The sequence below is a fragment of the Lissotriton helveticus genome, chromosome 2_2, assembly GCF_964261635.1.
Source record: "Lissotriton helveticus chromosome 2_2, aLisHel1.1, whole genome shotgun sequence".
Lineage (NCBI taxonomy): Eukaryota > Metazoa > Chordata > Amphibia > Caudata > Salamandridae > Lissotriton > Lissotriton helveticus.
The window spans coordinates 396432233-396446286 of NC_136060.1; the positions used below are offsets into that span (position 1 = coordinate 396432233).

General features: G+C 45.9%; 1 protein-coding gene across 4 annotated transcripts in view; it reads left to right on the forward strand.

Moving 5' to 3' along the window:
* Positions 1-1945: 1945 nt before the first annotated feature.
* Positions 1946-14054, forward strand: part of SLBP (stem-loop histone mRNA binding protein) — a 120182-nt gene continuing 108073 nt past the window's right edge. Inside the window, exons 1-3 of one of the 4 annotated variants that reach the window (XM_078678632.1) lie at positions 1946-2138; positions 3488-3619; positions 6509-6616. In XM_078678632.1, the coding sequence (XP_078534758.1) occupies positions 2089-2138; positions 3488-3619; positions 6509-6616 (290 nt within the window). In that variant the 5' untranslated portion in view covers positions 1946-2088. Of the gene's footprint in view, positions 2139-3487; positions 3620-6493; positions 6617-14054 lie in introns of all 4 variants that reach the window. The other 3 variants (XM_078678633.1, XM_078678634.1, XM_078678631.1) reach the window with 3 other exon arrangements.

A 14054-nucleotide genomic window follows, 5' to 3' on the forward strand; every position in this document is an offset into this window, starting at 1 on the left:
ACTGCAAAAACATCCAGAGTTGAACATAAAAATGCTTTCACTCACCCGGAAACACGCGGCCACAGTCACCACTCTACCTGACATGTGTATCGGTTGGCCAGTGGTGCCGCCTCTCACAATGTCTACCATTGAAAACACGCCAACATTGCCTTTGTCAGAGACTCTTCCGTGAATGACAAAATGATCCACTTGTCAAAGAGGATACCGCTCCTCAAGTAACAAGACACACAGCCAGATACCCTGTAAAAGCACTCCACATGGCATGGGTGCGCAAGTTTGTTGTACTTCAGTGAAACCTTTGACTGGAGAGACTGTTGAGAGACTGAGTCTTCTAGAGGACAGCAGGATGTAAAGTAGGTGACAAACGATCTTGACAAACGCCAATCCACAAACAGACTGCCGAGTGCTGCTGTAAAATATTCCTCTTGCTCACTCAGGACAGCGCTGCCAAGATACACAATCACTTTGAAAGCACACTCTGCACAAAAAGTTGACCACACCTGTAGGCAACCAGTCCAGTTCTCACGCAGGTTAGCAGCGGACATCAAAGAAAAACACATGCACAGGGTGCAGGCTGTCCAGGTGGAACAGGACACTGGTGGGGTCAGCTGGGCGTTACCTTATAGTTTCAAATTGAAATAAAAAGTTCTTAATGTCTTTAGTTCCTTTTCTTGTCTTTTGGTTCCTTAGTTGGCCTTTCTCCTTAGTTCACGAGTAGGTTCATCCTGTTCAAAATTGTCGCCAAGTTGTAGTAAAGGAAGATGCACAGTCCAACTGTGTAGGTTAGATAATCCTTTATTGTAGATTCCTTCTAGGATAGGTAAGTAGGAGAAGATAGGAAGTATAGGTAAAACCCCACCAGGAGCAAGCTCCAAGCAGCTCAGCCTGAGTTGACCAACTGACACTGTGAGCCAGAGAGTCACCCAGGTATTCTATGATGTCATGGGCATTCTATACAGTGGAGAACAGTAGAGTAGTAATTTACTACATTGGACAGTAGAGCTTACAATATGCAGTTTGACAGCTATTAGTATTGTAAATTACAATGCCTTGTTTTTATGTTTTAACCCCTTGCACGCTGATGACGGAACCGCTCCGTCATCAGCTGCGGGTGCGCTGTGCTGATGACGGAGCGGTTCCGTCATGGCCCACCCCGCTCGATAGAACGCTCATGCGCGGCGCGAATTCCGCGCCTGCGCTGAGGGTTCTATTGAGCGGGGCGGGCCATGACGGAACCGCTCTGTCACCAGCATAGCTCAACCGACGCTGGTGACGGAGCGGTTCCGTCACCAGCATGCGGCCGCCCCGCCCCCTTAAACACAAAACATAAATAGAAGGCATAGTTATTTACAATTTACAATGCCAATAGCTCAAAATCGTGTGAATGCGAGACCTATTCCATTGCAAATGCTTGTGGTAATTGGCTGCTGTTTTTATTTGCAGTTAAGCGGGAGAAGCTTATTCTGAGACTCCGGTCCCCAAACAGAATTGACAGCTGGTACTCTAGTGCGTAAACGGCGCGTAAACAACCTTGGAATGAGTCGTGAAGCTTTCGATTTCAACAGCTTGGTCACGTGAGGCGGGAGTGGTGCGCGCACGGCGTCTCGTGAAGGAGCACGCAGCAGTCCAGTAGAGCTTCGCTTTTGTTCTTGCTTCCTAGGGAAGTTGCGTCCACTCTTCCGATTTAACCAATTACATAGTGCCAAACACAGACGTCACTGACATGTTCCACTCTGTGTTTTGTAGGGGGGGGGATGGTATGGTTGGTTAACATTTAATTGAATTGTTTCTACCTTTTAGAGGTGTACTTTGACATAGCGTTTTATGTACCAATTAAGTAGAGAATGAAATGCACTATAATCGGATTACGTTGTATTTTTCAAAAGCTGGAGACTCGCTTCACTTCTTGCTCCCCCAAACTGATACAATGGTCTAATCCCGAGAGTGCGCCTTGCATTACATTTTAGAGCTTTTCTGGCGGGTTGTTCCACTGGAGTTTAAGCGGGGAGAGGGGAAAGCTGAGAACGCGGAACATCACTGAGCATATACCAGCGTAAACAAAGCGTCAGAGCCCGGTGCCTCCCCGCCATGGCCTTCCAACAGCGGCTCGGCGTTAGCCCCCGCAACAAGGAGAGCAGGTAACGGAAGGACAGCGCTCTAGTCCATGAGAGACAACGGTACTTGTGGCCTACTGTGATCTCCTTGCACAGGGGTGTATTGCTGGGGAGGCGTGCAAGCCAGTTCAATGCACCTGTGTGAACAATTTTTAGATTTAGTAATGGACCTTGTCTTATTGTTTCTTTTTAATGGCTTTTATTACAGTGTGTTAGTTCTAGGGTTCGGTTTGGCGGAGAGTTGGGATTGAACATTCGAGGGGGTAAGGTGGTTCGCCTGGTCTGGTCCAGAACAGATACACTGCTTTCTCACAGAAGAAGAGACGCTTGATTATTACGCCAGAGTACGTTTTTTTGTGTGGTGGGATTGGGTTTTCACTTTTCTCGTTTGTGACTAGGTTATCCCAGTTAGGTATTCCTTGTTCTTCTGTTTACTCCGTTAAACTTTCATGACTACAGTCCCAAATTGCAAAAATAAAGAGCGGCTGACGCAGTTGCGCGTGGAAAAAGTAACTGCGAGCTGTAAAATGGTCTTCATGGACTCAGTTGCCGCCCAGGAAGGGAGGCATAATTGCCCTGGCAGAGTAGGGAGGTTTGTTATCTTGTCGTTTTATTCCCTTTAGGGGAGGTTTTGATATGCTGTTCCGCCAACTATTAACAGTTGCCCCTCATTTCCGAATTCGGTCCGAGTGTAACATTGTAGGTAGTGTTACGTGTTAGATGAAGTGTATGTGGCTTTTACGACCCTCAGATGAAGGCAAACGTGGTTGTATTGTGTTGAGATGTGGAGACTCCTGGGGGTGAAGCCTCTCTTTGAGCAGGCTGGTTGTGGGTCTTGTTTCGACCCTTCCCGGGTCCACTGTGTTTTAGTTCCTGTTTAAATTGATGCTAAAGGGATCTGCCTTTAATTGCTGGACCCCAGTTGTTTGCCGCCCTTTTGTTGCCGCACTGCAGGGTGCGGATGATTCGCTTTCCGGATTCTAAAAACCCGCGCCCTTTAACAGTTTCAAATAAACTGAGTACGTGCGCCTCTCGGGGTCCTCCAGGTCTACGCGCCAAAACCCAGAACGTTGTCCGAGGTAACATAATATGTATTTTTAAAGCACGCGTTCGCCCATGGTCTCTTGTCGCCGAAATAAGAATGAACAGATGCAGCCTTGTGAATAGATTTTTTGTTTTTGCATGAAATGTTCTGAAATGCATTGCATTTGAAGATCGGGCAGGTTCCCGTGTTTGCGGTTCAAAACGAAGCTCTTTGTTTTTTAGCGCCTTGGAGAGGTAACTATCCCAACGGAAACTCAATGCATATGCAGGCCCATGTGTTAAATTTCCTTGAATTAACTCCAGTAATTATAATCACTTTTTTCTTCCAGGTCTCTCCCACCATCACGTTGGTCTGAAGGTAGAAAACGTTACTCCGATGGCAGACGAAGAAGAAATGACGATTCCGACAGATCGGTGTTTGACGACGAAGAAAAGACCGAGGAAAAGCAAAGGCCGGACAGGTACGCGGTGTAATTAAACGGCAAATCGCCGATAGCTGAAACTTCATCAGTTGTCTTTTTAGGCCAGTTGTAGTAGGTTCGTTTTGTAACTACAACTCTAGATAAGTACGAGGTGCGCTATTTATCCAACATCCTTTATGGCGCAATGCTTTGCGCGTATTTATTAACGAAGCCTTAGTGCTGAATTGGCAAAGTGCTAAATTTGGTAAGGATCAGTGGTTAGGAGGGTAGGTATTGGGGAAGGATATCCAATAGTAACTCTTCGTCGGAAACCAGCGGTAAAGCCAGTGGATCTAGCATTAATGTGCAAAAGCATGCTTACATTCATTTCATGAAACACTGAAACGTTGGGAGGATGCTTGCAGTAAATTAACCACTGGATATTACATCCCATTCGCCCACAATGCCACCTCAGGTTAGATCGGCTATATGCAAATAAGTCTTGACTACAATCGGAACTGTCCGGCCTGAGCTGGTTTGCCAGACCCCCTCTGAATTGGAACACAAGCAACTCAAGACCGTTTTAGCCCCGATTGGGGCTATTTGGTTGGATGTAGTTTGGCTCTAGTGGTACAGCAAGCAAGCGACCCACATCTCAGCGTACTCTTTGCCTCTCAGGGTAGTTCATCAAGCACATAACATGTGATGCTTGCAAGAAGTCGAACTACTGGCAATGGCTTGGGGTAGCATTCCAATCATTGTTCTTTTGCCCAACATGCCATCTCAGATTAGACCCTGCTATATGGAAATCGGTCTTGGCCCTTCTTCAATAGAAGCAGTCTAACCCAAAATACCAGGCCCTCTCCTAACCAGAACCTAAGTCTAGTTTCCCATGAGGGGCAAGGTCAAGACTGATTTGCATATGGCTGGGTCCAAACTGAGGTGGTATGGCGAGAAAAAGAACGATTTGGCTGGGATGCTACCCTTATTGGTTGTCAGTGGGTAGACCAATTGCAAGCATTCCTCATCGCCTTTTGTGTTTATTCGTTGCTTGCATACATGCTCAGTATTATATTAATTGGAACACAAAGTGATGCATAGAATTGTCAGCCGATGGTAATAACTTGGGGCTGCATCCCAGTCAAACGTTATTTTGCACACCATGCCATCTCTGTTTGAGACCAGTCGTATGCAAATCAGTCTTGCCCCAGCTTCAATGGAAACAGCCCAGCCTGAACTGCCAGGCCCACCTTAATAGGGACAGAAGCAGACCAGGACCAGTTTTGCCATAGCTAGGGCTCATCAGCCAGTTGTAGCTTGTTTCCTGTGAACACATGATCCACTCCAGGGCGTATTCTTCACACCTAGTGAAGTAGAAACAAGGTGATGGATGGAATGCTTCAACTAATTTCGCCCACTGGCAATCGCCCTGGGTTGCAACCACCATGTCACCACCTTTCCACACCGAAGTACTGGTCAGTGGCTGATATTAATTCAGGCATTTCATTAATCACTTTTTGTATTCCTTAGTGTGTTGCCCTTATTGGGATGGATATGGCCAGACGTGGAACCCGTGCAGTGTCACTGAAACCAAGCTATACTTGGCTGGTGGGCACTAATCGGGGTTAACTCATTCCTAAATTGCTTATGTTTTGATTGTGGGAAGACGTTGACTGTTTCCATGGGAGCAGTGTTTAAACTGACTTGCATGTGGCTGGGTCCAAATTGAGGTGGCATGGTACGCAAAATAACGATTGACTTGGATGTGGCCCAGAGTAATTTACCAGTGGCTGAGATTAATTTAAGCATGCCATCCATCGCTTTTTGTATACTTTACTGGGTTATTGAAGCATTTCTTGTTTGCTTTGCCGGTGCTGGGGAAAGTGCCTTTCAAAAGGGCTGTGGTGTCTATCCACACCTAAAAAAAAAAAAAAGTGACGAGAAAACACGTTTAAACTCTGCACTAATGACTGCAAAAAAAGGAAATATTGCGACCAGTACTAGTCTTCTATTCTGTTTTGGATGTCAGCTTATGTATTTTGTGGCTGGCCTGGAGAGTGTCGGCAATATAATTAGCTGTAGTTGGCGCTAATGCAATAAGAACTAAACAAAGGAAGGAGTAGCCCCAGGACGGAAGGTCCTAGTAATCAAAACTGAGAGATGTGATTTTTTTTTTTTTTTTTTTTTTTTAAGAAACCCCTCACTCTCCGACCTGGTCGGTGACATGCTTCATCATCGGGGTCCACCCAAGTGACCGAGTGCCACTTGGGTGGGCTGCGACGCCTGCAACTGCAGCGGAGTTGGTTCTTTTTGTGAGTGAATGTGTAAGGGAAAAATTGTGAAGTTTAAAAAGTGTACAACATGTGCTTCCTCAAATTTTATTCTGGAGCCAGTGTAACACAGTTAAAAACAAGTGAGATACTGCTGATGTTTATATTGACCAAATAGTATCAATGTGAATAAAAGTGTGGTTCAAGAAACAGCTCCGCTGCAGTTGCAGGCGTCGCAGCACACCCAAGTGGCACTCGGTCACTTGGGTGGACCCCGATGATGAAGCATGTCACCGACCAGGTCAGTGAGTGAGGGGTTTCTTAAAAAGAAAAAAATCTTTTTTGCTTTTTTTCACATCTCCGTTTTGAATACTAGGACCTTCCGTTCTGGGGCTACTCCTTCCTTTTGTTTGGTTATGATTGTATTTCTAGGGGCCTAAGGAGTAGGAACCCGCATAAAACCCTTACTCTCCTATTATTAACGCTAATGCAATAAGCCCACCTTTCAATGTCCAGTTCAGAAGTGGGTTAAGGTTGAGGAACCCTTATTCTGTGTATGCTACAATCAACCTAGATTTTAAAGGAGTCTTATCGACCCACTTTTTTTTTTTTTTTTTGTTGAATGTTGCATCGGACGTAGTAGATAAAAATTAACTTTGAGCAGTCTCTTCACCAACAGTTTTACTACACCTGAAGCCCCAAAGCCGATGTCCAGATGTGCAGACTGGGGAAGTGCTGTGGAGGAAGAAGAGAATATTCGGGCAAATGTGAATGCCGAAATTGGAAGGTCAGTAAAGAGATGAAAGTAAGAAGTTGTTTCCTTATGACTGACCTTTTGTAGGTAATTGTAGTAACCTCGGAGCTACATGCTATCAAAGATCTTGCCAAGTATCATTCCTTCTGCAGCCAACCTGAATCATTCCTTCTGTAGCCAACCTGATCAATGTCCATGCACGCTTGCACATAAGTAACCGGTTACAAGATAGTTAGACTTGGTTGGGTACACGTATGGCCCGCTTTCCAGGATAGTGTCCCCCTCTAAAAGCTTTGTGAATTATTGGCGGTTTCTTTTTCTAGTGTAGTATCTGTCCTGATTTTATTTTTTTGGGGCTGGATTTTCTTGTGCATAAGAATGCACAGTAGGCCTGTGTTGCTTGCCCTCGGACCACAAACTACCCACGTTATCCTCCACCCAGTCAAATGCATAGCATCGTTGGCATTTGTAGATCGCGGCTGTTTAAAAATGCCTCCATGTTACTGCAAGCTACTAGACCTCTTATTTTCACTAATTCAATATAATGGTATACTTTTTTGCTCCTTGATTTACCACAAACTTTGGCATACTAAGGTCGACACTACTTGCTTACCATACCCCAACACCACATTCCAACACACAAGCAGTGATATTAGAGGTCTTGTTAATATTCTTTTTGTGTGTTATTAGGCCGACCTCTTTTTTTTTTTTTTCTTCTTTCAAGTGTAGTTGTTCAGCCACTTTCTCCTGGTGTATTTGGGCAGTAGCACGAGCGTGTGTTTTAAAATCTGACATACTTCTGCGGCTCTGCTGTTTATTTAGGTAGCCTATTACAATCAAGAACTATCTTGCATTACGAAGCTATGTGGTTGAGATGTTCACAAATGTGCATCAGTTATTTTCCCCCTTAACTCTCAGCACAGCTGCTTGCGTTTTTTTTTTGTCGTCGCGATGTAGAAAAGACTGCTTGTTTAAGGCTATTGCTTTAGTCTCTTGAATTGATTCGTAAACCTGTTGATCCAGAAGCACATTTATTCTGTTCCCCAGCATGTAATATGTAGATTCGCATGTTTGAAGTCTTCCTCATCAGGCTAGGGATCATTGCTATGCCCACTACATCCGCATCAGAAGCCGGAGTACTTGATAACCATGTGCAGTGAGGTCTGCTCGTGGAGTTTCCCGAGCTTGCAGAGTTTTTTTCCTCACTTGCCAATTTAACATTGGTGAACAGCGAGGTTTTTCCTCGTTTGCGATCGCCAACATTAAGTGGGCAAGCATGGAAAATAAACCTTGCGGGGGTCAGGTTTCTCATTGTGAGTGGTCGTGTGTGATCACGACTGCTTGTGTTGAGAAACTGCCCGCTCGAGTTGAGAAAGCTGCACTCGGGTAAAAATCTACATGAGCGTCTGAAAAGGTAAGCTTGCGCTGTGCATGGTGCTGTTTCAGTGATTGCACAGTGCCGACAAGTATACAGCACTGTGCAAACAGCATTTTTCTACCGTGCTCTGCTGCTTGCAGAGCTCTGCGTAGTGCAACTCCGCGAACTCCCAGGGTTAGTCTTTAACCCTCGGTACTACCATTGTCCATAGCTTCGACTAAGTCCTTGTCAAATAATGCCCCCCTCCCCTTTCTGCTTCTGTGAGGTATCACTGGCTACCTTGTTGGCTACTTTGACATCCACCACCAGATTTCCTTGGCTGCCAACCAATTTGTCGATGTACTTGTTGGCTCAGGTGTCTAGCCCTTCTGGACATTTGTGATCATGCCTGTCATCTAGCTCGATCTTCATGTCTTTCCGGCCCAAAATTACACTTCCTTCCAGCTTTGATCTTGTAGAATCCATCTTGCCGGAAGGGAGATTCTAAGACGTGACATGTCAAAGCCTTAAAGTAGAGGGAATGACTGCCCTCCCCAGTATGAACACCGCTATACTAGGGGGTGCAAAATGTACATAATGTGCTTTCGCAGGATTATGCAGAATCTTTATTTCAGGGCAAAATGGGAGTGTATTTAATTAGAGCACCCGAACAGCTGTTTACGTTCTGTTATGTTTTTACTGTGACTACTTGATTTCAGGTTTTTTGAAAAGCTTAATTTCTGGAAATACGCAGGCTTAAATTAAATTTCTCCCAGGCCTACCCACTTCTCCCTGTTGGTGGGTAAGGTGTTCCGACTACGAGGAGTGCACTTCAACTGTTTTCCCAGCACGGAATTGGCAACGTTATTGCAATCCATTTTGCCTGCTCCTGAACCACATTATTCTACTGGTTCTGGTTCACTTACCCACACCTCCCTTTTCTTCTCAATGTAGTGCTTTGTAAGCCATTTCCTTTAGCCTCCAAATGGCATATTCATCCAGTGTTGCAGTCAAGACATCAATGACCAGTCTCCAAAGTACCGACTCGCTAACTACTCTGTGCTTGTCACCCAGTGCGGAGAATGTTCTCGGAGGGGTAATGGATCAGACCCTATTTCGAAGGTGACCATAGTGCAATGGAAAATACCAGTACAATGATCTACACCTGCTCTACGATTTGTCTCTTCCCCCGGAACATGACAAGGATTTTACGGTGTCAGCAGTTTAAATCAAATAAAATACTGTTGGGCCTGACCACGTGCCCACCTTATGGAGACCACTGCGTTGGTGGGAGAAGATTATCTGCGCAGAGAAGGAGAAAGTGTATGAAGGAGGCAAGTCTGCGGGTAGCTCGATGTACATCGCATGGAAGACCTCCACACCAGAGGCAGTAATGAAGCGGGCCAGTCGTCTATCTGCTGTCGGAAGGGTCCTGACGCAAAGCTGTAAACCCGGGGCTTGTAGACTACGCCACAGTTCGTGAGTAGTGTTGTCCCTCCAGCCTTTGCACACAAAGAAAAATTGCAAGACTTATCAGAGTCATGCCCTAGAGAAGATCTGTAGAGCACCTCACTGCTTAGCATGTAGGTCCGTGTTCTGCTGTCAAATGGTTCCCGTGAACACTAAGACACTGCTTCGGAACACACAGAGAGAGAGAATGAGAGACCTCTATCCTGATTGGGCACCCAGCCACAAGATGAGCATGGTGTCAAAGTCCCAGACATGCCTTGCCAACGCTGGTAGAATCTGCAGCTTCTAAACTTCCAACGGCAAAACAGTCTAAATCAAAACCGTTACCAACGGGTCGTGCCAAAAGGCCTCACAAGAAGAGTACTGTGCCAAAACGTAAGGTGGCCTCGCAACCTCAGCCTGCAGAGGAATAGGAGCCTAGTCCTTATAGCTGCCTCGGGTCCTGGACAAGGTACAACGGCCATTTGACCAAAGACTGGGAAACTCATTGCCCCCAAGAAAAGCCAGTTAGAGTAAAGTGGCCTGTGGTCAACTAAGCCACCAGTCCACTATCGTAGGGCTCCTCAGCAGATTCACTTCCATTGCAGCCCCTACGCCAGCAACAACTGGGAGCATAGTTCTAACTCTGTGGTAGGTGATTTGGTAGGGAATTCTACACTTTCACAGTGCTTGATAATACTTGGGAATACTATAATGGCGACTCACCGGATGGTCCAGATTTGGAGCCTAACAATATTAAGCAGTCTCCTCCAGACTACACCACAAATTCAGTGTAGTTAGTATAGAGAGCTGCAATATGCCTTAAAGTAGATCTGCATGTCACCCCTGAAGAGAAGGACTATTTAGTAACCACTTTATCCAGACTGGTAAGGACTATTCAGTTGCTCCCCGGGTATACTCCATGCAAAACAGTCAATGGATTATTTCAAACCCCTTCTCCGTTTAAAGTAGGATATTCACTCCTGGATTAGAGAGGAAGTATAAAGCATCACCCATTATACATTAGGCTACACCCCTCATCACATTTTATAGGATCGGAAATGGGAAGCAGTGCAAGCAACAGGAGACGCTACTCTTCCTGTCGGGGAAAGTAAAAGGATTGAAGATGCGCTAAAGCAGTGGCGGTTGGTCATTATTGGAATGCTAACTCTGTATGCCTGCTTTCTCAAAATAACCAAACGCAGTAGAGCGAGAGAATCTTGCTAATGAAGGGACACTTATGAGATGCATACATTAGATGTGCACGTGATGCGACTGACAATTCAGCAAGAGGTAAAACCTCTGCAATGGTAACCACTCTGCAATTCTTCTACAAAGGCAATTGTGGCTGTGCATTACTAGGCTCCATCCTGAGATGCAACAACCCATGCTTACGGTCCCATTTGATATTGAACATTTCTTCTGCTCCCAGGTCGCTCACTTTAGAAAACATTAAGGGACGCCGGGACAGCAAAGGCGATGGGTGCGCTGCTAAAAACCCCCTTCTCTCCGCCTGCCCCCCCTCCCCCCTCCCAGCGAGGCCCTCAAAAGTAAGTAGCTGCGCTTTACAAACCCTGAGTGATTGAACCAATACGTCCTTTCAGGACCTTTTCATATGGTGACCATTCAGGATGAATTGCTGTTATGTTAAAAGTATTTGTACAGCGCACGGTCAACAGGCGGTTTCATGGCGCTAGGAACGAAAGGGGAAAGGGAGGATGCGTGGCTACTCATAGGCTTGTAGGAACAAGTGTGTTTTAAGGAGTTTCCTGAAGGAAGTGTAGCTGTGAGTGAGTCTGAGGTTGCTCGGGAAAGAGTTCCACAGCTTGGGGGCCAGAAATGAAAATCGGAGGCCGCCGTGCTTTTTCCGCTTGAACGCAGGAATGGTAAGCAAGTTGTGGGAAGAGCAGCGAAGGTCACGTGAGGGGGCATAGCGAAGGATTCTGGAAGCAATGAATGCCGGGCCCTGATCAGATAAAGCCTTAAAGATGGTGCACCCAAGTTTAAAAATGCAGCGGTTGGCCACCAGGAGCCAGTGGAGGCTCTTCAGCAGCGGAGAGACATGTTGGTGTTTGGGCTGGCGAAAGACTAGCCTCGCTGCCTGGTTTTGCACCAGCTGCAACCGGTGGAGCTGGTAAGCTGGGATCCCCACATTGTTGGCATAATCGATACGCGAAGTAATCCAGGCCATGATGCCAAGTATAAGAGCCTCATTGGTCAGAAACCTGCAGATCTTGTGAATTCTACGGAGATGAAAAAGCAGGAAGAGGTAACTGCATTGATTTGCTGTTGCTTTTACATCCATGTACCATGCCTGCCTACCACTGCCCGTGGCATAGTCAAGTCATCCCTCTAGCACGGCTCATAACCCTAAGGCAGGGTGCACTATACCACAGGTGAGGGCACATCTGTATGAGCAATATGCCCCTACAGTGTCTATGTCCATTCTTTGACATTTTAAGTGAAGTGAAGCCATATTGAGTACACAGACTGGGAGTTTGTCATTATAAACTCCTCAGCTCCACGATGGCTACACTGAAGTCGAAGAAGTTTGGTATCCAACTTCTCAGCACAAAAAAACCCATACTGTTGCCAGTGTTTGCATTTATTGTAAAATGCACTCTGAGGGCATCTTAGAGATGCCCCCTGAAAACGCGGCCTACCTCGTCCACCCAACGTGCAGCCACCACCAGCTGCACGGGGAGCACAGGCTGCCTCAACGGCAGTGTGCGGCTGGAACCGCTGCGGGAAGTACCAGATGTGCGCAAGCTGAGCCTGAGCACACAAGTAATATAGCCTCATGTCAGGAGCTTAAAAGCTGCCTCGCTCAAACTGCTGCACCAGGACATCCCAGCTACATCTGGGCTTCTTACCTCCTCATACAAAAGAAACCAGGGTCGATTGGAGCACATTAAACAATGCGATGCACTACTCTTGAAACTTTTACCTGCAACTGAGTTCCTTTTGTTTTGTGTTGAAAGTTATTACTTTATTTTATTTTTAGAACCATTAGTCTCGATTTAGTCTGTGTGTCATCTAATGTTGCTTGTATGGTGTATCTCAAATGCTTAATACAACCCTCTGATGAGCCTAACTCTGCAATCCCACTACCACAAATTGAGCTTTTAGTATTATCTACTTAAGCCTCTAAGGATCCTCTGTACCTCACTTTAGTATAATATAGAGCCAGCTTCCTACAGGGTGTTCACAAAATGTCTTGCAATAGTAGCAGCTCACTTGATGCATGTCTTTCTCTATTTGGCTGGTGCCAACAGTCAAATATGTACAGGATACACAAACCACCATCTCCCTGCTCCACAAATTAGGATTCACAATAAATGCCATAAAGTCACATTTGGGACCACTCCAGATTCAACCGTTTGGGTGCAATGCCCAACTCTGTTAGTCCAAGCCTACCCCAATTCACAAAAGGATCTCAATCTCCAGAACCACTGACACTTTTTTTCAGCCACATCGTTGGCTGCCAGACAGGATGACAATTAGTCGTCTTGGCATGATGGCCTCTTGCAGAGTCATTGTACCTCATGCTAGGCTGCACATTGGGGCCCCTACAAAAATGCCTGGCATCACAATGGTTGGGCGACGGGCAATCTGGGGAATATAATATTGATTTAGCCCTCAGTTCACCTTTCTGTGCAATGGTGGATCAGCAGCAATCTGCTACAGGAATGGGCTTTCATGGACCCACTCTAGCAAGCGACCATTTCCACTGACCCATCACTCAGTGGTTGGGGGGTGCACATGTTCGACATGACAGTCCAGTGAGTATGGACTGCTCCTAGTAATTCAGCTGCTGCTGCTCAAAGCCTTCCTCTTACACATTGACTGCAAAATAGTCTTCATAAAAGCGTACAATGACAGCGATGTAACCCACACAAACTGGGTACTTATTTCCTTCAGCTATCGTGGGTAACCCAAAGCATCTGGAAATGGGCAATTCCTATCATGTTCAACTCCTGGCAGAATATCTCCCGGGAGTAGACCAGTCATGAACCTCTTAAGCAGGACGCAGCACCAAGTCAACAAGTGGGAACTCCACCGACCAGTCCTTCAGCACTTCTAAATCTGGGTTACGTCAGACATGGATCTCTTTACAACATTACAAAACTCAAAGAGGCAAAACTTTGCCTGCAGGTTTCAGTCACAAGGCAGTGCACTTTGGATGAATTGATCTGGGATATTTGTTTCCATTTTTCTGCCTCTCCCACTTGCATATGTAGTGAGTAAACTCAAGCAAACTCTCACTCTAATTCTAGTAGCTCCATCATGGGCCCGACAACTATGGTACACCACAGTACTAGAATTTTTGGTGGTACCTCCACGAGAAGCTCTCTAACAAGCATGCCTTTCTCACACAATCACATTCGGCACCCAGATCCGAAACCGCTCAATCTGGCTCCTGAAATCCTAGAGTTTGGGTATCTAACCCAACATCGGAATATATGGACATCCTCAAGTAGGCGAGGTTTCCTATTACTAGAACATGCTATGTAGCTAAGTGGAGAAGATTTGTACGCTAATTATTCTGCACAACACACTGACCTATGAATCCTACAAAACAAAATGTATTATGTTACTTACATCTTCAACAGTTCGGCTTAGCTTACACATCTATATGCCTTTTATCTTGCAGCCGTTGGTACA